The following is a 23,192-nucleotide window of genomic DNA, read 5'->3' on the forward strand; positions in this document are numbered from 1 at the left end:
TCCTCGGCTCCGAAACCAGAGGAGTCGAGACTGGAGGCATCGAGGCAGACCGTTCCGCCCTCGGCTCTGAAGTCCGTAGAGCCGATGGAGAAGCCTGCCTAGGTTTCTTAGCGGTCGGTTCAGACGGGCTGGTCGGAGCCGACGCTTTCTTCTTCTTAGTAGGAGAGGAAGAGGAAGATAAGGCCTCCTCGAAGGAGGGTTTAATCAGCCCTTTCAATATTAATTTATTCTTCCTCTCTTGGAGGACTCTAGATGAAAAGGCGTGACACACGCTACAGGACTCCTGTAGGTGCTTGGCGCCTAAACAATATACGCACGAGGAGTGGTCATCGGTTATAGACATTAGCTGAAAAAAATAGGGCAAGGCCCCTCTAACTTAAACGGGAAACCTTTCCCTTAATCAAAAACACAATTTTCACAACAAAATTCTTCAAAACACACTCGTACAACAACAATAGCTGTTAAAACAGCTTTTTGGGTAAGAATAAGCAAATTCCTGACAGGAACTTTGAAAGAAAACAGTACTTAGCTCAGCCAAGTTTGAGACCACGTCCTAGCTTGTAAGCGGCAAACGAGATCTGGGGGATTAGTGGTGGTGCATCCTGGGATAGAAAATAGCTCAGCCAATAAGAGGCTTCGCTCTATAGCATAGCGTGCCGAGTCGGAGCCGAGGGATCAGCTCTGAGCCCATCAGTACAGAATGTAGGCGAGATAGGATCACATAACATCTCATTTTAGGGCTACTGCAGAGATAACTGGGTACATTCCTAAGCAGTATCTTATCCCTTGTCTGAAGGACACCAAGAAAGTGCCCTGGAAGGCAAATATATTTTTTACACTAAACTTTAGCAAGAACATATCCTGCAGCAAGGCAGCCTTCAGAGGGGTCATTTCAGAAAATTCAGTAGTAGGCGACACACAGTGTGAAGGCTACAAATAAGCTGACTTTAGTGACATTGGACATGCAAAAATTCTCCAATTCCAATAGTCTGTCATCAGTCTCCCCTTAATTCTGTCTTGGGTACTTCTCCGAGTACTTGCATTTTCTCAGATAAGTAGCTAGAGGGGGACTTGTCCAACACCACCACAAAGCAAGACCAGTACTGCTTCTTACAGAAAACTAGGCAGACCTAGGGAAAATTCACATGATGCTTGAGAGTCTTTGTTTTGAACCAAGCACAATGAGGGCAACTGCCCATTTCATGCTACAGGCCTAAAAAAATATCACAGTAGGAATGGCAGTATGTATGCAAGATCTGCTTTTTGCACTTAGTTAGCATTTTTAGTCTTGGTATCAGACAGCCAATTAATAAATTAAAAAAAAATACAATATAGATAACAAAATGTTTCCCTCAAGCTTATCAGAAATAAAATCCTGGAAGCAGACCAACATACTGAACTACTTTGAGACAAATCGTGAGTTCTCATATTACAGCAAGAAATAATTGAAGATAGCATTGTGTTGATGCCCCTATTATATCACTGACGTTCAGACATCCAAGAGAGAGGGAGATAGCCAAAGCCAGAAGGGGAAGATATAGCTGTGAAAATTAGGCTGGCCACTGGGCTCCTGAAAACAGCAATCTTAGATGTCTTGACTGCAACAGTGAATTATAACATCATGATGTTTAAGAATAGTGTCTTGCTACATTTGTGAGTCCCTGTTAAGATCAAAGGGGACTCTAATAACTGAAGAAAGCGCATAGCAACTCTTGCTAAAAATTAGGGTCTTATAAACAAACTGCGATTCTATGGAAATCGGACTGGCATACTTTACAGAAATTTCTCTTAGTTTGCTGACATAATAAAGTAAAAGTACCTCAGCAAAAACAAATTTAAAGTTGTACCACCTTGCATTAAAAATGTTAAAGACAAGTGGTGAATTTGCTACAGTTACATTACAAACTCTGCCTATAATTTCAAACGGAATGAGCAGTGCACTATTCAATAATTTCATCATACCAGATCAGTGGCAATCAGGGATGAAGCCCTGTCTATGAAGTAGGTGAGCCATATTCGATAAGTGATCCAGATCCTGGAGGATTCTGCTAATGAGTGACAGGAATGAGCAGGAAACTTGTTCACAACTCCTGGGAAGGGGCAAAGGTTGGGAGTATATATCCTGGGATATACACTCTGCCTACTATCCTAAGTGGTGACCTGAGCAAATACCAAATGGAGATGTGCGATGGAAGGCTCTGAAAGCAGCACCACTCTTAGAAGCAAACTTAAAGGCCTCCCAAGACTACTGCAGAAGCAATCATTGGGAATATGCAGACAAGCACAAAGAATGATGTGGCATAAACTGGCAAATCCTCTGATGGCTGCCTGGATGTAAGCCCCATAAAGAAAAATGATTGTGCAACAGTGAGTACATGATGGCTGGCAGTTAAGCAGGGAAAAAAAAGTAAAGAAAAGATGTGTTTTTGTGAGTGTGTGCGTGTGTGTCCATAAGGGATATGTGTGCTAATCCAGGGGCAAATTTGCCATCTCCCATCCAGTTATCTAGGTTGCGTTTGAATAGGGTTAGTGACAAGCTCTGTTTTATGTGAACAGGAAGTCTATTCCAGATAAGCGGCAGTCTCTGGAAGACATATCTGTCTCTCCAGCATGTTCTGTTAATGCCACAAGTTAGGCTGAAATCCCTAGAGTGAGTGACTCATGTCATTTGACTTGCAGATGTGCAGCATTTCCATTTGGGCAGGGTTGGAGACTATCCTATAGGCCAGGCACAAGTCATCTCTCATCAGTCTATAAGGTACAGAGTAAAGTGACAGGGCTTTCAGCCTGTCCATATGAGTGATAGTGTGGAATCCCTGCATTTTCTTAGTGAGAAACGTCTGAGGTCTCTCCAGCTGCTGCAAGTGTCTGGTGAGGTACATGCAAAAAGTGCATTATACTCTATTAGTGGTCTGATGAGGGTCAAGTACAGTGGAGTTATAACATCCCTTGACCTAAATGCTATGCCTTTGCTTCTCAGGTGCACTATACAGAAGGCTTTTCTTATCACTGTGGAAACTTGGTGGTCAAAGTTCAGATTGCTATCAACCTGTGTTCCCAAGTCTTGCACCACTGGCTTGGAACTCAGGTGGGTGCTGTCGATATTGTAAATTGTAGGGAATTCCATTTTGCCAAAGGGAATAATAATGCGTTGTTTTGCATTTCATTTTAGACCATGGCTTTGGCACCAATAATTTGTTTGTGTTAGCCCTTCCTGTAATATGTTGACATCAGTGGGGGACTCAATGATTGCTCCTAGTTTGCAAACATCAGCGAACTTGGTGAGCCAAAGGCCATCTACTTTGGCCTGGACTTCTGAGAAATAAATGCCAAACAGTAAGGGGCCCAGCACAGACCCCTGTGGTACTGCAGTGGTGACGTGTCTACTGCTAGAGATGGAGTCACCAATTTTGACAGTGTGTGTTCTGCCAGTGAGCCAACTGGCTACCCATCTAGTAACGCAAGGGTAAACTTCTATCTGGGAGAGCTTCTCAATAATGCCAGGGTACAGAATTCTGTTGGAAGCCTTTGACAAAGTCGAGATAGGTGGTGTCTACTGTCTTACTTTCATCAATGGCTTTGGTGACTTTCTCAAAAGAAGTCCACCAGGTTTAATAAGCATGATCTACCTTTACTTAAGTCAAACTGGCTTGGGACCAGCATTTGGAGGTCACCTAAGTCCTTGTTGATAAGGTTCATGATAATTCTTTCCATAGCTTTGCAGATAAGGCTGGTTAGACTTAAAGGTCTGTAGTTCCCAGGGTCAGATAATGTGATTACAGTTTCTGTTCTCCATTTTGCAGGAACATAACCAGCAATCAAGCTGTTATTAAAGGGAATACCAAGTGGGTCTGCTAAGTCTTGTTTTAGACTGCTTAGTAAACAACCTGGGATATTATCTGGTCCCACTGAGGCTGTGTTTTTGGCCTTGGCGAGTGCAGAGGTAACTTGTTCTCTAGAGTTACTAGGGAGACGGCTGTTGTCAGGTATGCTTTGGGATATGGTAGGTGGAGATAGGGGGTGAAGTTTGAGCTGAATCTTTCAGCTAGCAGGTTGGCAATATCTTCTGGTGTAGTATGAGTGATCCCATCTACAATTAGTTTGGAACATAGCTGGGCATTCGCTTTTAGACTTCAGACCTAGTTAGAGAATGCCTTATGATTATCCTTGACTAGGGATGCGGATTTTAGTTTCAGAATTTGCTTTACAAGACTTTACAAGATTTTTGTACAAGATTTCTGATTTTCTTGTTTAGGCTTAGGAGGGAACTCTTCCTCTGCAGAGTTGTATCCCTCTTGCTTTTGGACAACAGTTTCTTCCTCTTGTTACATAATCTGTTTATACTTAAAGTCCAGCATGGTAGCTTATTTTCACGGAAAGACCTGGTTTTGATACGGTCAGGTACAGTCGAGTTTATGCAGTCGCCTATGTGTTTGTACAGGTTATCTGTGTACAGTTCTGGATAGTGATCATTGATGACTGCGGGTGGTGCGAAGCTTTTTATACCATTGCTTAGTAGGCTGTAATTAGCTTTGGTAAAGTTTTTTTATAATTTTTGCTGCTGTGAGGGTGTCAGTTCCAGTAGTTACTTTAAATGAGACTGATTTGTGCTCTGACCTAACCATGGAGGGCATCGTACATGGGGAAGTGCAATGGCCTTGGATGCTGGTGAGTACTATGTCAAGAACATAAGAGCTCCTAGTGGGGGTGCAGACTATCTGTTCCAGAGCATTTGTGTTAACGAAGTCCAGGAATCTCTGGGCAAGATGTGTTTTTGCTTTGTGTACGTCTCCCAGTCTATGGAAGAATAGCTGAAATCTCCCATGACTAAGGTGTTGGGCTGTATGGCAAGGGATTCTAGTAAATTGAGGCAGGTGATGGTTCATAGTGGGGATCTATAGCTAGCAATGATGTGGTATGGTACTTTCCCAATAGTTAACTGGACATGAACTAGTTTTGTGAGAGTCATGCTGTTTGGCCAGTCTAGAAGTGTATTTCATTTTAATGAAGATGGATACATCTTACCTTTGGTTCCTTCATACTCATTTTGAGGTCTGAATGTATAGAAGGCATTGTACCCTTGCATGGCTGGGGTGCTCTCAATGGCCTTGAACCATGTCTCAGTAACTGTACAGATGTCAGCATTCTCTAAGGTTAGGAGTGCTTTCACACAGTGCAGTTTCATGTTTAAACTCCTAGCATTAAGCAACACGACCCTGGGTTTGTCTCAATTAGATTTTCTTGTGTTAGAAAATTTGTTGTTTTGACATTGCCAAAAAAGGCACTATGGGGAGGCAAGGGCCTTTGCCAGTATCCGAAAGCCTAGCGGGGACAGATGCAGACCATCTCTGGTTAGTTTATTTACACAACTGTACAGACCATTTTTGCAATGGCCTATGCTATTTGGGTAGATTACCACAGCTTAAAAACTAAGAATGGAGGTGGGCAAATAAATCAAGACTCCAGGGGCTCCTACAGAATGGCCCTAGCAAATCTTGTTCTGGAACTGGAAAAGGAATCCAGTTTGTTGTGGTTTGTAAAGGTATGCACAGAGGGCCAAATTGCAGCCTCAAGTGTTTTTAGATCCCTTCCCTTTCCAGAAAGCCACTGAAGAAAGCCTGAAAGTGGTTTATTATGGTAAGTATAACAAAAAGCAATAGGCAGAGACAATCACCTGAAAATAGTCTGCTTTGACACTGGTTGTCCTTTCCTCTTACCTTCATGGCAAACAAACAGCTGATCAGCTTTCCTGAAGGGTCAAGTTTTGTCTAGGCAGTATCTGAGCTGCCTGTGAACATCCAGTGTGTGTGAAAAGTTCTCTCTAACTTGTTTTTGAGTTCCAGAAAGACGACATGGAGATTAACAGTGTGGCATAATGCAAACTCTGAGACAACTTTAGGCTTAAGAGAACAATTAGTTCTCAAAGAAACCCTGCCCTTGTAAAAAATGAGGTAAGGCTGACTCAGTGTAAGGGCTTGTAACGCAAACACTCAACACAAGTCAAAGCTAAGATTAAAACAATCTTCCATGTTAAGAACCTCAATTCAGCATGATGAGCTTGCACAAATGGAAAAAGAGTAAGCTTTTCAAGCACAAAGATTCCAAGGAGAAGCCGCCCGTTTCCAAGGTGGATAAATATGTAACATCTCTTTTAACAACGGTTTACCTTGAGTATAGTTAGAAAGGGGGATCAAAGGGCAGACAAGCAGAAATCACCAACAAATGCACATTCAAAGAGGAATAAGATATGCTACATGCAGCAGTTCATGCAAAAAATCAAGAACCAGAGGCAGCCAGGACTAAAGAGGGTTCTGATTCTTACTCTGGCACCAACTAGAACATTTTTCCACTTGCACATATATGACTTCTTGCACCAGTTTTTTTTTGCCTCCTTTAGTATTCGCTGCTCATTCTCAGAGAAGAGTGCCTAAACACTATGAAAATTCTATTATCCAGGCAGTTAGTTTCTAGTTTGGGGTATATCAAACAACCCATGTCTTGTGTCAGCAAATCCATTCTGTGGGGAAAACTATAGCAATTGCCCTCAGCTGTAATGAAAAGAAGGGAGTCACCACAGCAATTTTTGGAGTCTCTTTTTTAGATTTTTACAAGAATGCCGGTTATCAGTGGAAAACCATACAGAAATGTTCCCACCTATGAGAATGGGAAAGCATCGGTCTCCAAGGCCTGTTTTCAAGGACCCATGGAGTAGAATTTCTTGAACTGCCTGGTCTGACAGGAGACAAACAGATCTACTTAAGGTGACCACCACAGTCAGATCAATCTTGGAAGACACTCCCCGAGTGTGTTTTCCATTTGTGAGGGTCTGCCTGGTCCTGTTCAGCTTGTCTACTATAACGTTTTGCTGTGACAGGATGAATAAAGCCCTGAAGAGTCAAACTGAGCTGAGTTACTATCTCTCAGTATATCACAGCACATCTATAAAGGGGATAAAGTCTGGTGCCCCTATTTGTCCCTACACCACATCAATATGGAGTTGTATGTGATATTTAGCAAGGTCCTGAGAACCAGAGATGATTAAGGCCTTTACAGCACTGATTATTGCCAAAATCTCTTTGACATTTATGGGCTTTTGTCTGTCCTACTTGCTCCACAGACCTTGCACTTTCACTCCATTGGATACAGCCTCCCGTAGCTAAGTCTGAGGCATCTGTTGTGTGACTGAGAAGGATGCAGAAATAAGGAATGACCAGGAATGCGAGGCAACTGGTTCACCCACCACAGTAACCACCTTAGTTCAAATCCCAGTACTGGAATCTGAAAGAATAAATGAGGATGCTGATAGCATAATAACTTGAGGTACCACTGAATGTTTCTCATGTGCAGTCTGGTCAAGGCAATCATGGTAACCATACAGACCATGGCCCAGAATCCTGTGAAATTTCCAGACAGATCTCAGAAACCGTTTGGAAAATATCAGGAAGTTTTCTCTGCACAATTCTACTTATCTTTAAGATAAGGGCCCTTTCTAAGGAAGTAACCAGAAGACAACCCCGAAAAATTATTTTAGATGCAATATGCTTAGATGATAAAAGCTTAATCTAAAACAGTTAACTTATGTACCTGACCCTAACTACATGTAGATTCTACTAAGAACAAGTGCTTTTCTTGTGCTCCTCCACATCTTTCAACTGTACAGATTTTCACAGAATCTCCATATTTTTTCCTCATATTTTTGTCCTGTTACTCAAAATTGTGTTTTTCTGGCAAATCATTTCCAAATCTTTCAGTACTAAAGTCAGAAAATAATGACAGATGTTTGAGATTCAGACTTCATACCCATTAGAAAATTCATTTGTCATTCTGTCAACTTTCTAAATTTGTAAGTTCAGTATTTAAAAATTGTCCCTATTTCTGGGTCTTTGTCCCTCCATTATTTATGGCTTTGTCCAGAGTTCTTGCTCTAAGAGGTTGAGAGCTATATTCCTCACACTTACATTATATTATCTCTATGTATGCTTATCTGCTCCTCTTCCAACCACCATTATGCTGCAATGTGAAGAAACCTTACCTGCAAACTTAAAACATACTTACCCGTGTCTCCCAAGATTTTTCCTGTTCCTTCCTCTCTCTGGCTTCTGCTCGCTGTCTTTCTTCAAGGCGATGCTTTGCTTCTGTGGCTGAATCAATATCCTTTACCTTCAAACTGTATGTTACATCTTTCCAAAGTCTAAAGGGAGAAAAAATCTACTTTCATAATTATATAGTCAAGGCTGACCACCACTAGTCAGCATTTGCTATTAACCATAAATTTCTTCTACATATTTTGAAGATAACTCCACATAACAAAAAGAATGATTGGTACTGAACTCTCCAAGATTTTTAAGTCAAGTCATTCTGGCAAGTTATACAATCAGCACTGATAAACATGTACAGCAGCACATCAGTTACTCATTTCCCACCTCTGCTTGAGGAATGGTTTCCACTTGCATGTCAAAAACTTTAAATAACTAAGTTCAGAATTACTCCTACTGTGATATCCAAACACACACACACACACACACACACACACACACACAGTACAATTAATTGGAAAACAGAACACAGTACTTACCTTAACTATAGACCTTTAAGAAAAAATATTCCAGCAGTCTGTAACAACACGAGATCTACACCATTCTCAGTTCTCTATATTGGTGCATATTTTTACAGCAGCATCAGCAGTTTGGTTCAAGCATTTGTCAGTCCTGCACTTGGAATTACTGATGTCAGTCTTACATCACACTAACCAAAGCTGATGCTATCTCAAGCCATCTTTAAATCTTCCAGTGAGAAATGTATCCTTCATAGGATAAAGGACGGCCTCAGACGGAAGCCTTTCTGTACAATTCAAGTTGCGTCACCATGAACTACAAACTTTGTAAACAAAAAAAAGTAAAGAACACAACTAAAGTAACACTACAGATAACACCAAAAAGAAACCACTAACTATATACAGCAATACTACCAAGTCTACTCTGGAATAAAAAGAGAGTAGTCTACCTTTAGCAATACTCTCACAAAGTACTGACTACGCTGTGCAATCGTATTTCTTGAGATGAGGTTTTAGAGCTAGTAATAACCTATGGGTAAGATACCCAGAAGCACCCACTTGTTTTGGGAGATGGAGTTTATTAAAGTGGGCCATTCAAGACTGCTTTTGAGAATTGTGTCCCTATTTTGGTCCTGACAATCTACAATTCACTATTCAATACATGGGCAGACATCCTGCCGAGCAGCAGACACATCTTCTGGATCTCTGGAAAATTCCTTTGAAGTAGATGATACCCTTGTGAATTCAGCCTTCACCACCCCTTGAAGCTGTTGTCCGTTTTGTCACAGCAAAAAAGTGTAATTCTGTGGCTACCTGAACAAGTGTTTTTTACCTCTGGCAAATAAAGCAAACAAATGAATTGTTCTGAACGATGCAGTCTTTTCAAGGTATAACACACACACACACAAGCACACACACACACACACACACACATATATATATATATATATATATATATAAAACATTAAAGTATCTGTGTAGGTAAAATGTTGTTGCTTGGGATCTAAATTGCAGAGTAACAGAGAAAAACTTCACTTGTACTATGAAGGCTACAACAGCAACCCAGGGTAGCCATGATGTTAACCTACCACATTTATTTTTATGGAGAAGTAGGATGGGAAAGACTCTTAAGAGGATGCAAACAATCTCAAGGCAGAAAGGAACAGGAGGGACATTAATTGATAACAGATCCATATCTTGCCATATGGATCACCCTCCCATTTCATCTTAGTCACATATGTATATTATTGTTTGGACACACTCACCCGTATTTAACATCTATGACTTCAGCTGTATATATGATTTTCATTAGCACAACTAATTTCTCCCAAACTCTTTGTTCTTCCTACTGGTGATGGTTATCTTTTCACCTGTCTACTTAATTGCCCCTTCTGTGGAATATGGAATAAAGTAGCAAGTGCCCAACAAGAATAAAGAAGAAATCTCTTGTCAAACTAGTCTTTTGTGAAATTCCTGAACAGAGCCTGATGAACTGTATATTCTCTGAGGAAACAAAAAATCTTCCCGTGGACAATACCACATCTTAACTATGGATTTGAATACTATAAAATTCAGTTTCCATTTGTATGCTACTGAGATTTCTATGGTTAGTGCAGCCACTGTCAATATGTGCTGTTGTAGAAGGTAGACTGCTTGCACAGTCAGTGCAGTCATCTCCTAAGTTGTTAACCCTGGACTACCCAACTGCAAACACTATGCCCTCCACATGTTTAGATATCATAGGAGAGTCATACACTATTTTACAATATTCAAATGCAACTGAAGTATGCAATACACATCAAATGAGGAAATCCTTTGTTGGTAACAGTGTTCTACAAGCACACTAACGTAACAAGACCTCCATAAAGGAAGATGCATGACATGACCAATCCAATGAGGGTATCAGTAAAGACTGCAAATAAAAATATCAAAATCTATTTAATTCAGAAAATGGAAATAAACTCGATACTGTTAAAGTAATCCACACTAACTGACCAGATAACAGAAGAAAACCAATACCTTCAAAACAACAGTCAATAAAACAGTGGAATCACCAAGAACTTTGCTGAGATTCAAAAATAGTTATGAATGGCAAAAAGTACTAAAGCTGGCTCATGCTGATGATGTTTTGAATACAATGAAGTGAGAAGGATGTTGGTGACACGAAATCATGGATAATGCAGAAAAAGCTGCACAAACACAGGACAAGTATAACTGTGTAGGAAGTTACCATGGTGGTAGATGTTTGAGTAGGTAACTATAATTAAGCAAACAATAAATGTTTCAATAAAGGTAACAACATTTAGCCCAAACATACCAACCTGTTTGTATATGCCCATCACTTCCCCCTCCTAGTACAGTGCCGAACATCAACCTTGTGTTAGGAGTTCCATTTTGGAGTGTAAATATTTTCATATGTAAATGTCATTACTACTAAATAGTGTTACTCTTTGAATAATGTTCCATGTCAAATCATTTCATATGTTACCTGTAATCTCATTCCTATGCTTTTGTGTTTTATTTTTGTTTGTCTTATATGTATATCACCACTGTACTGTACGTGATGGTCCCTATGCCGGGCCAGTAATTAAGGAGCCTCAAAATCCTCACCACTGACACTGGCGAGGGAATGCCACTAGTAACAAAAATGGATACACACAGTATTTTCAGATGCAGCTCTCTGCACCAAGCACAATTTTTCTTAAAAGGACACATGGAGCACACTCCAGACCTGGGACTGGACTCTCTCTCTCTCCAAGCCCCAAACAAGACTCCACACTGACCACTTTGGAGCTCTGTGTGTCCCTGTTCCAAGTAGCTGACACACACTTGGATATTTGACTTTCTCACACACACACACACACACACACACACACACACACACACCTGGGAAAGGCTGGCACAGATTTACCAGCTGTGCCCCCTCTGCCCAGACTATAAGTTAATTAAGCTGCCACCAGTTAGCTACTGTAAGGCTCTTACAACGGTACCCAATTATACTGAGTAAAATTAATACTAATACAAATGGTAGAGTTTGACCAAGGCTTTCAGGAGTGGCCATTGTCACTAAAATAAGCATAAGTACTCTCTAAAAGACCAGTCACAATGAAAGGTATAGAAATATTTAATAATAAAACAGAAAGCATGAGAATAGTGAATATCTAGTTAAAATAGAGTTTCAATCACAAGAGCTATAAAAAAAATAACACAGTTGGATAGATTCACACAGATGCAGAAAAACAATACTTAACTAATCTCACTATACTTTCATGACTGACTAAAGAATTACTGTTCCCTAGTTAAGTGACTTACTCCCACAAGGCAAGATGATGAGTGTTGAGTTGCTTACTACAGCAAGGTAAGATGAGATGTTAGGCTGTGTGAGATATCTATGAGAGATATTTCCTGTCAGCTTCCAAAAAACAAAGTGCTGCTGCGAGAGTTCTATAATATCTCTCACTAATATCTAAAGAATCATTTCAGAGCTGGTTACAGAATGACATCACATCTGGTCACTTGACTCTGGTACAATACACATCCATAGTTTTGCTAAGATCTGTTGCAGCATCTGAAAACTATAAAACAATTTCAAAAACTTCCACCCTTCCAGGGTAGCAATTAGTTCACCCCTAAGGACAATACAGTAAGATTCCTAGTCCTGGTTTTCCCAGACATTTTTGTCTTTGGCTGCAATCAGACCTGTAAAGTAAAATTCTTATGGCCTAAACCAACCCATTTAATTTTCAACCTACTTTTCAAAATTAGTTGGACTGAGAGTAACCTTTTCTCCTCCAGAATTCTCTGTTAAAACATATACATTTAATCAGTTATAACAACACTGTCTGACATACATGTATTTCTCTTTTCTGTCCAGCAGGACTTACTGTTGATGCAATTTTAACAAAAGCAACTTTACAAATAAATGCGACAATCAAGTGACATAATATTCTTTACAAAAATCCAGATAGCTATGCTGGCATGTGTTACACATGCACTGCTCTACTCTTCCTGATACAGACGGCACTATCATCACACTATATGTAAACTTTTACAATCAGGCTGAATCTGAAAGTGGTTCATCTGATCTGTGTTCTACCCTAGCTGATAAATGTATCTATGTAAAAATAAATAAAGTGCAGAAATGCTTAATTACTTGCAGTTTGCATAGGAAGGCCAAGGTCCGGCCTGGCTTCAAGGGCTTAACAACCTTTCCCCTTCAGGCTGGCCAGATGCCTACTCCTGGGATGTCAACACATGCCCTAGATAAAGCCTTCATCTGTCTGTGCCACACAGTATTCCTTCTTGTCCAAGACAGCAGCAGGATACAAACCTGGCCCCTTCCTGAGCAATGCCCTAAGGAACAAAGGGTATGATCTTATCTTACTATGAACCCCCAACACAGAGCTCTGAGGCAGGGACACAGAGGCACAGTTCTCCAAGACTACCCAGACCAAAACAGCCCTGAGGCCCTATGAGGGAAAGAAGGAGAAGAGGTAAATTCTTATGGAAAATTAAATCATCCCATACCTGGAATGCCCAGTATAAAGAACAGAGAAAGATAGGAGGAAAAATTTTACTGCAACAGTGATCTATTTGAACAGCTACAATTTTGTTAGGTTATTACACAACTGTGCTATGTTCTTCATACACATTAGTGATGTAGTGCATACAACTGGGACAATATACAAAGCTCAAATGGTAAGTGGCAGGAAAGGCAGAGGTGGGCTGCAACAGCCCCAGAGGATGGCTGCAGCATATCCAGCCCTTGCTCTAGAAGCAATTTCTAGCCGTTAGTATTTAGAAACGATATGGAGAGACCAAGAGGGAGCCTTTAAAAAGACACTATGCACATGCTCCTTAAGAATACAGCAGATGTTACTTCCTTAACGTTGTGTGAGCTCACATGCCCTTCTAACTTTTTTACATGATGAGAGTAGCAAAAAATGATAAAATGCTCCAGCAACTTGGAGATTATTTGTTTAAACACTGGTTTTCCCTTTTTCATGCCTGCAAAGAACACACAGAGGTCATCTGAAGTTCTGATATCCTTGTTTTTGTCTTCTAAAGAGTATCTCAGTTGCTGTGGTCTTCCACTGAGTGCAGATTTTTTTTGCTTTTATTTTGGGGATTAAGAAAGAAAACAGCCACCTATATAGCCTGGATGCAGGAAATCTCAGTCACTAATTACCACATATAAGACAGATCATTTCTAAGACTGATTCTATCTTTGTGGAACATTAAGAAAGGGTGTTACAGCTCACCTCCGGACTATTTGTAGAAACACATCATTGTGCAACATTCACTTGCAGTGATCTGTAACCGATCTGCTTAGTTGGTCCACCAATGTGTTCAAATGGGATGGGGTATAGATTACCTTTGGGACAGTAGTGCTATTTCCCAAGCATTCAAAGACAGCCTGAACAAGAGATATGAACAAATCGTACCTTTGCATCTTTATGTACTACATTTCAGCTGTATTGTCACTTGTAAGACTCTGTCTCCAGATGGGCTTAAATGCTTTTAGTGTCTGGATTAGAGTCAAAATTTCCTTTACTCTAATATGCTTTTTGTCCTTGGGCATGATCCCACACTCCTTGGTCCTTGAGATCCTTTGAACAGACTCCTCAAGCCAGGTCTGAGACACTTTTTGATAAGGGTCTGGCTGGCAGTCCTGTTTAAAGGGTACAGCTTGGTAATGCTCTGCCATCTACTGTGAAATGCAGGATAACATGGGCATCATCACCTCTAGGACTGAAAACACTGACATCAAGTGTTTCAGATACCATTGGACTCCCTCAATTACAACTTTGTCAGAGGTACCACTAAAGTAATGAAGTCCATAAATCCCATTAACATTAAAAATTCTCTGGTCATTACCATAGTCTTCTGTGCCAAGGTGTGAAAGTACTGTGATAGAAATTCCACCTTGTCGTGAGGGAGAAAGGCCCTTGACAGTTGCAGTCCATCAGTATCCCCAAGAAAATTGCTGTCTTGGAAGATGTGGAGTGTGACTTGGGGAAACTGAGTTGAGAATCCCAGGCCTTGAAGACAATGCAAGGTTAACTGCAAGGCTCTCCCAATCTTCCTCCTGTGACTGTACCCAAATCAGTCAGTCATCTAGACAAGGGTAAAAGTGAATGTCCATAATCTGAGGTATCCAATAACTGGAGCAAAACATTCTGTTAACATCTTGGGAGCAGAAGTCAATCCAAAATGCTGAAAGGAAAACTGATAATGGAAGTTGCCCCTACCTTGAATCTGGGAATGCATATATGGTTCCTGTGAATGGAAATACAGAGGTAAGCATCATGAATGTCCATGATAACTATCAGAAGTTGAGGAAAAGGGAATGGCAAGATATTCTGCAAGGTAGGCATTTTGAATTTTGGGTCATTTACATGTGAATTCAGCCTAAAAGCTGTATGCACACCTGATAGCTTTGATGGTTTTAGGAAATTAAGTTTGTACCTCTGAAATATAATGTTAAGTATCCATCTGTCTTGTGATGTTTTTTCAGTTTCTTACAAAATAGGTCAAACTTCCTGCTATCCTGGGGCTGGGGCTGGGGCTAGGGTTACAGTGGTAGGCTGGCAGGCAGGAGAGGGAAAACTTGATAGTTATAGCTGCTTCCTTTGAAGAATGTGGTCTTGAGGCCCCCTAGATGCCCTTTTTTCCTTTCACCCACTTACCCTTAGGTAACAGTACAGCACAGACCTGAGGGCCATCTGTTGTCCCATCTTGGCAGGAAGGAGCAAAAGACCTGTTTTACTGACTGCACAGTTTTCTCCCTTTCCTCCATTCTTTTGGAGACTTAAGCTGTACAGGCCCTACACAGCAGGCTCTTAAGTGGGGAATTAAGGAGTTGCTCTTTAACATCCTCCATCACAGAATGTAGCCTTGGTCAAGCATGAGATTGAGACTCCTCTAAAGTACCAAGTGAAACTCCTAGAGATCTAGAGACAACCTTGCTGGATCCATTACTTCATTTTGGTATAGAACATAATATAGAATGCAATAATACATTATATATAATAATAAAGTATGGACTCATGAACCCTACAAAACCTATCACGTATTGTAAAGGCAGAGGACTGGAGTCATGTCCCTTAGAGGCTTCCAAGAAGGCATCTTCCAAAGCTCCCAGGACTGTTACAACTGCAAATGCTTTACAAGCAGCCGAACATACCTCTCAACATCTTAATAACCATAAATAATGGGGGGATAAAGGGACAAAAATGGGGACAAATTTTAAATATTGCTCTTACAAACTTATAAAGTATAGATAATAACAAGTTTTGCATTAACATGTATTTTTTGAAGGGTATGAAGTCTGAAACTCAAATGACTGTCATTATTTTCTGACATAAATCTTCAATGATTTGCCAATTTTTTACTAGAAAACCACAGTTTTATGAAAACTTGACCAAAAACATGAGGTGAAAATCTGGACATTCTGTGAAAATCTGCACAGTTTAGAGGTATGCAGCCAAATCCAGAAGGTCAAAGTAATGTCCTGGGGAGTCATACACTTCGGGCTTCCCATATGAAGAGATCTTTCATCCTACAAAGAGCATCTTTAAATGAAATTTCCAACATGAGTGAAGTAGACAACATGATGTCATCAGTATCAATATTAAGTCCTAAAGTGAAGACATTTGGGAGGCATAATCGTGCCTTCGTTGAAGGTTGAACATCGAGCTGGCACCTCGGCGTTCGTCAAAATCTACTGCCAATCATTAGTGGCCTGGAGTTCCACTGTGGCGACCCCTAACCGAGAAAAGCCAAAAGATAACGACAACAATCTAATACTAATGGGCCATGAGAGGGATTCTTACAACTCCAGCAGTGACTGTTGGAGTCATCCAAATCCCTCTTAAAGTCAGGTGCTCTCTTCCATTAGTAGTGCTGACTCCAGATTCTGAAGGCTGATGTGTTACTGGCTGTAAGTTCTGCAAAATATGCAGGAACTCTTAAGCCAGGGGAAATCTATTATTTGCAACAGTCTTGGGACATGTGCTTGTTTGCCTAGACTTTTGAGGTAGCAGAGACAATCACCTTGGGCATCTGGACAAGTGGACATTAGTTTCAGACTTCCAATCTTGTGGCAACCATCCTTCCTTTCTGAAACAATTAATTATGCATTGGACTCTACTGCTTAAGTTGGCATGTAGCTTGACTTTCATGCAAAGGCCTTCAGCTGATGGAGACATTCCTTCCTCCATAGGCATAGTGACTTCAAAAGGTATTTCTGCCAGTGAATTGGAAAGGGTGGTGGGCTAAAAAAGCACCTCATTTGGACTTGTACCCTCGAGCTGAGCAAGGATGCTGGATGTCTGTCTTATTTTTATTGTTCGTCCAGTTTCTCCTTTGGTCGCTTCTCCTTGCATTTCTTCAAGGACATATCTGAGACATGGGACAAACCACATGATGCAATGGTACAGGTAAAGTTCATGAGCCTCTTCTTGTCTAGGTAGTATCGAAAGCAATGCCACCTTCTTATAATCAGTTTTCAGCAGAAGTCCTGGCAAGCACATTTACTGATGTCATGCTCTGTACTTAAACAAAACATACACTGGCTTTAGATTTTCTTATTGGAAATGTTGCAGATTACACACACTCTACCTGGATATTTCCCTGTGCACATCTATAGAGCAGGCTGAGGAAGTTGGACTACAGATGCCAACAAACAGTTGTGACATGAACAGTGTCAAGGAATAAATGATGATGATGCAGGCAGATGCTGTTTTATCCAAGAAATATGGTGATGTCCCTAGGGGGCATCTTTCCAGCCTGGAAGGGAGGGGTGCAAAGCTCTAGAAGTCAAACCAAATAATAAACATTCGGTGGCACAAGTCCTACTAGTAAGCATTACTGCAAAAGTACTCTGTACAAAGAATATAAACATGGCCAGATGTGATTACCAAATGCTTAAATGCTTCCTCTCAAAATAAAATGTTACATTTTACAGACTTAAAATGTACATCAAAGAGTTCAATCTACACAGCTAATCATCATCATCCCTGTATGTACAACAGTCTTGACAATTCATTCCTCTCTCCAAAATTTTATTATAAATTAAAACAAGTATCAGACCACTCATCTGGGTCAGTAAAGTATTATGGCAGGTTTACATAAATTATTCAAAACACAAAAGGAGGCTTACCACTTCCTGTTTAAATAAAATATTAGAAGCAAAGCTGACAGTAATTGTACTGGTCCATTAAAGTCTAGCAGGCAATAAAGAATTAAGTTTAAGTTGTCAAACAGCCTTGGTACAACAAAAATCCTTTTTACAAAACTGAGCAAATCAAGACTACAGATTTGGATTTTGTTTCCTTCCACAAGTGTTACATTACAAAATCCATTGTCCTTACTTAACACTGTATCCTGTGTTATCCTTAGCCCTTGAATCTGAAATGAAAACCTCCACAGCCTCTCTCTCAGAAGAGAGAGCAGGTATATTTGGAACCACCAAACTCCTATAATCTGGATTAACTTATTTCATATGGAAACTATTTCCTTTGAAAAGGCAAACTGTGGCATCTCAATAGTCAGTTTTGAAGATTTGTACCAGCATGCATGATCCTTAAACTGCCCAAACTGTCCAAGACTACTGCGTGTGTAAAAGAAATTCCTTCTCTAACACAGAGTTTGCTGGACTTTGAATCAGTAACACTAGCAACCAATTTCAAAAACTATTAAGACATTTTGTTAGCCACTCAAGATCCAAATCAATCCATGTGGGCTAAAAAAGGAAAAACTAATAATTCTTTAATCAGAAAGAAAACAACTTTCTTTTTGAAGCACAGATTACTATATACTCTCCAGCTCAGAGATTATATTTCTGGATTTATTATAACTCTACTGAAATAAAAAATGCTTCTTCACATAGTATAAACATTTAAAGAAGTTGAGGTTAGCTACTCTAATAATGAAAGTCTCCTAGCAGTGGTTATGCAATTTACTACCTTACTTGGAATCCCTGAACAAACCTATTCACCTGGGACAAAGGAAAAGAGGAGCATTTACAGTAATTGCAAGAGGAGCTCCAATAGTAACAGAAGAGGATAATAAAGATAATCATGGTATATTTGTAGCACTAAGGGGGCTACTGGCAGAGGGAGGAGGATTACACTTGCATGTATTTATATTCCACCTCAAACTGCTATAATAGAGCTTAAGAAAATTCTGGGAGAAATAATCAGCTTTCAGCAGGGAATATTACTTATAGGTGGGGACTAGAATTTGATTTGCAGAAGTGAAGATATGCTGGGGGGGGGGGGAGCAGAAGGGAAAATGTAACAAATAAAGGTAGATATTTGAAGAAATTCATGAAAATATTTGGCATGGAAGATGTGAATTCCGTAGTAGGAGTTCAGAGTGAAGCTACATGTTATTTCCCCAAGATCCAAAAACTAGGCTAGGCTAGACAGAACTTACATTTTATAAGAACATGTGCATTTAACTGAAAGTTATGATATATACCCAATAACTATTTCAGATCACGTGCCAATAATGACCAAAATAAAAACACAGGGTACTGAAATAAAAATGAGGCATGAGCTTTCCCACATATCTATTGAAAAGACAGGAATTTAAGGAATGGGTAGAGGAAATTGTTCAGCAGCTATTACAAAGATAATTTCTTCTGAAACTATAACTAGGGAGTGGGATTAAATTAAAGTGGAGTTTAAAAACACAGTGGAAATGAAAGAGATATGGCTAAGAAGTAAGAAGAATTATTTACAGGGACTGTTAAAACGTTAAAATATTGCAGAATGGGGGAATCTCATAGAACAAAAGGAGCAATTGCAGAGTGCTAAACAGAAAATAAGGGGTTATCTCGACAATATGCATGAGTTTAGAAAGATTGCTACTAAGCAACTGTTTTTGATAACTCCAGAGCACAAAAACTTTTAGCACAACTCCTCAGACAACAGAAAGTAGAAAGAGATCTAACAGTCCTTGGGGAAAGATCTTTACTCTTTTTAAGAAACTAGAAACAAACCCAGACTCTATTTAAAAGAAGAAAATTGAAGAAAACATCTCAACTCATAACATATATCATATCTGACTCAAATGGTTATATGTAACATTTCTAACTCAGGGCCTTATATATATAATGTATATAGTTTATCTGTTTGAAATAGCACAAATGTTTACTATTGAAATTCTAATACTTTTGAAATAATTCAATAAAAAAATTTTTGAGAAAAAAAAAGAAAGTAGAAAGGGCTGTCGCCAAGCTTGGAGAGCCTATAACAAGGACGATGATAAACCCTGTAGCGGTACTAGAAATATTTTGGAAATTTTATAGAAGTCTGTATAAAGCAGAGAAATACAGAAATCAAGAAAAGGTACAAATGGAAATGTTTATCGAAAAATTAAATATCCACATGAAAGTCCCCAGGAATAGATGGTATTCCTGTGGAAGTTTGGAAGTTAGGAGGGAAAAAAACTGATAAAGGTCTGGAAGGTTTTGTTTAACAGTATTTTAAGAGGAGGAGGGAGAAATACCAACTATCTTTGAAGAAAGCAGTGGTAGCTCTAATGCCTAAAGAGGGTAAAGACCAATCAGATCCAGCTTCATACAGGCTCATTTCAACCCTAAACCATGATTATAAAGCGTTTGTGTTTTTAATGGCTAAAAGAATGATAAAGGTGATGCCAAAATTGATGGAAATTGATCACTGTGGTTTTGTGGAGGGCTGGCAAACATTTGATGTCATTAACAGAACAATGATGATCCGGTGGGAAGCAGTTGTTGTGTCTTTTGGCTTTTCCCGGTTAGGGGTCGCCACAGTGGAACTCCAGTCCGCTAATAATTGGCAGTTGATTTTTACGTGCCGAGTTGCCAGCCCTGATGCACAACCTTCAACGAAGGTACGCCCATTCACACATGTCTCCATGCAGAAGACACTCTAAGAATCGAACCGGATAGAGTCTTACTGTGAGGCGACAACGCTACCGCAGCACCACCACATAAGAAAATACCACTGTTGCTGGTGGGTCTTGATGCAGAGAAAACATTAGACAGAGTAAGTTGGGACTTTATGAGCAGAGCAATGGAAATATTTGCATTCCCTGATAAAATTATAAGGTTGATTAGGAGGATATATGAAGGATTGGAGGCGAAAATTAAAGTGTGTGGATTCCTCTCTGATCATTTCTGCTTGAGCAGAGAAACCAATCAGGGATGTCCTCTTTCCCCTTTGTTATTTGCATTATATTTAGAACCCCTGGCAGAGAAAATAAGGGACTCAGAAATTCAAGGATATAATTAGTATGGTAGTCAAGAAAAGCTGGCTCTATTTGCAAATGACATTATTTTACACTTTATAAAACCAGAAAAGCACATTTCAGTGTTGTGGAACATTTTGAGACACTTTCAAATCTTTTTGGGATACAAACTTACAAGCAGTTAAAATGTTTTGAGTCCCTTTAGTTTTACACACAGGTCAGGCATATTTTTATCAACCAGATGAGAAGCTGTGGATAGCAATTAATAAAGAGCTGAAGGATTTTATCTAGGGGGAGAAGACGGCAAGAGTCAAGTGAGCTAAACTAATTAGTCCAAAAGAAGGTGGCTTGAGATTACCTGATTTAAAGGTGTATTTCAGAGCTACACAGTAAAGATTCCTGTACACAGCGCAAGAAGATACCTATAATTTAAAGAGGAAAGCGATGATGATGAAATGGGGGTGGGGGGGTCTCAAGAAACAAGGAGAGACTGGGATTTTGGATGCAGATTTTTAAGGAGAATAACAATAACCATGCAGAATATTATATTCATAAAATAGGAGAAAGTATTCCAAGAACTAAGCCAACATGAGAAAGGAGATTCTGCCAGTAGAGATAAATGCAATTAGGGAAACAGACAGTAGGCAAGAGAGGGCTGGAATTTATTGGAGAAAACTGGCAAAAGGGCCATGGTATTGGGAGCAAATAATTAGGGAAGGAAAGGTAATAGAATGAGAATAGGCCCCATTATTTATTTTGACTGCAGGTTAGAGATTGCCTTCCTTATCATAGGTTCATAGGCAGGTACTAGGCTATCGGCCCAAGGGCCTACATAAGCCTAGCCAGCAAGGTACCATAGCTTATGCCACCCAATAAAGTTATTTTCCTGTACCACTGTCCAGCAGAGAGACAGAAGTGATCCCCGGGGTGTATTTCCTATTTCCCATCCACTCAAGATTTTTCTCGAAGAGTGCTAATGAAGCACTCTGCCTGACATAGATGGGTAGCCCCATCCCAGAGTATAGGAAGTCTCTGGGACAGGAATCTATCCCTCCAGCATGTCCTGTTTATTGTGGTGACAAGGTTTAGTTCCCTAGAGTGTGTAGCTTGGAGGGATTGGGATTTCTTTAGGTGTAGCATGTCCAACAGCTCTGGGTTTGACATAGCTTTATATGTTAGGCAGAGATCACCTCAGAGTAGGCGATATGCTATGGAGTAAAGCTGGAGTTTTTTTGAGGCGGTCAGTGTAGGGCATTTGTTTGAGGCCAGTAATCCTCTTTGTGAGGTACTTCTGTGGCCTTTCCAGCTGCTGCAGATGTCTTGTGAGGTACATTCCAAAAGGGGCGTTGTACTCTATAATGGGTCTAATGAGTGATGAGTAGAGCGGAACAATGACCTCTTTTTTTTTTTGGATGAGGTGTGCCACGTAGAAGGACTTCCTGACTACTGTGGCGATGTGACTATCAAAGGAGAGGCTACTGTCCACCTGGGTCCCAAGGTCTCTTATCATGCATTCGGTGTTAAGTAGATTGCTGCCTCTGTGGTAGTTCATGGGTACAGAGTTTTTACCAAAGGGGATGACACTGCACTTTTTGGCATTGAGCTTGAGGCCATGGCTCTGACACCAGGCATCTGTCTCAGTGAGGCCCTTCTGTAGGATGTCCACATCATTTGGGAACTTGACTATGGCTCCTAGTTTGCAGTCATCTGCAAACTTTGTCAGCCAGAGGCCTTCTGTGTTAGCCTGTACTTCAGAGAAGTAGATACCAAACAGGAAAGGTCCCAGGACGGAACCCTGGGAAACTCCACTTGTCACTGCCTTGAGGTCAGATTTGGAGTCTGCAACTTTTATAGTGTGGGTTCTGTCAGTGAGCCAGTTGGCAACCCATCTTGTGATGTAGGGATTTATACCAAAGTCTAGTGAGTTTAGCTATAATTCCAGAATGGGGGATGGTGTTGAAAGCCTTGGCGAGGTCAAGATAGGCTGTGTGAACCACCTTACCCTCATCCCCGGCTTTGGTAACTGCCTCAAAAAAGTCGATCAGGTTCAGGAGGCATGATCTGCCTTTCACAAACCCGAACTGGGTGGGATCCAGAGTTTGTAGGTTACCAATGTCTTTGCTTATGAGTTCCATGATGATACATTCCATGGCCTTGCAAACCAGGCTCGTCAGGCTAATAGGTCGATAGTTCCCGGGATCAGTGGTGGCCCCCACTTTGTGGAGTGGGTAACTGTTGCTGTGCACCATTCAGTGGGCACAAAGCCTGATGCGAGGCTATTATTGAACATGGTGCTTAAGTGGGGAGCCAGTTAGTTTTGAAGTTTGTGTAAAACACAGCCTGGGATGTTATCCAGTCCCATGGATGCTGCGTTTTTGCCTTTAAAGAGTGCAGCTTT

General features: G+C 40.4%; 1 protein-coding gene across 6 annotated transcripts in view; it reads right to left on the minus strand.

Moving 5' to 3' along the window:
* The window catches only part of OSBPL9 (oxysterol binding protein like 9), a 2,070,592-nt gene that overhangs the window by 46,312 nt on the left and 2,001,088 nt on the right, over positions 1 to 23,192 (minus strand). For all 6 annotated transcript variants that reach the window (XM_044086075.1, XM_044086074.1, XM_044086077.1 and 3 more), the window contains one exon: positions 8,056 to 8,191. In XM_044086075.1, coding sequence (XP_043942010.1) covers positions 8,056 to 8,191 — 136 coding nt within the window. The remainder of the gene's footprint in view (positions 1 to 8,055; positions 8,192 to 23,192) is intronic.

The sequence above is a fragment of the Protopterus annectens genome, chromosome 10.part0 (assembly GCF_019279795.1).
Source record: "Protopterus annectens isolate FY-2018-M chromosome 10.part0, PAN1.0, whole genome shotgun sequence".
Lineage (NCBI taxonomy): Eukaryota > Metazoa > Chordata > Ceratodontiformes > Protopteridae > Protopterus > Protopterus annectens.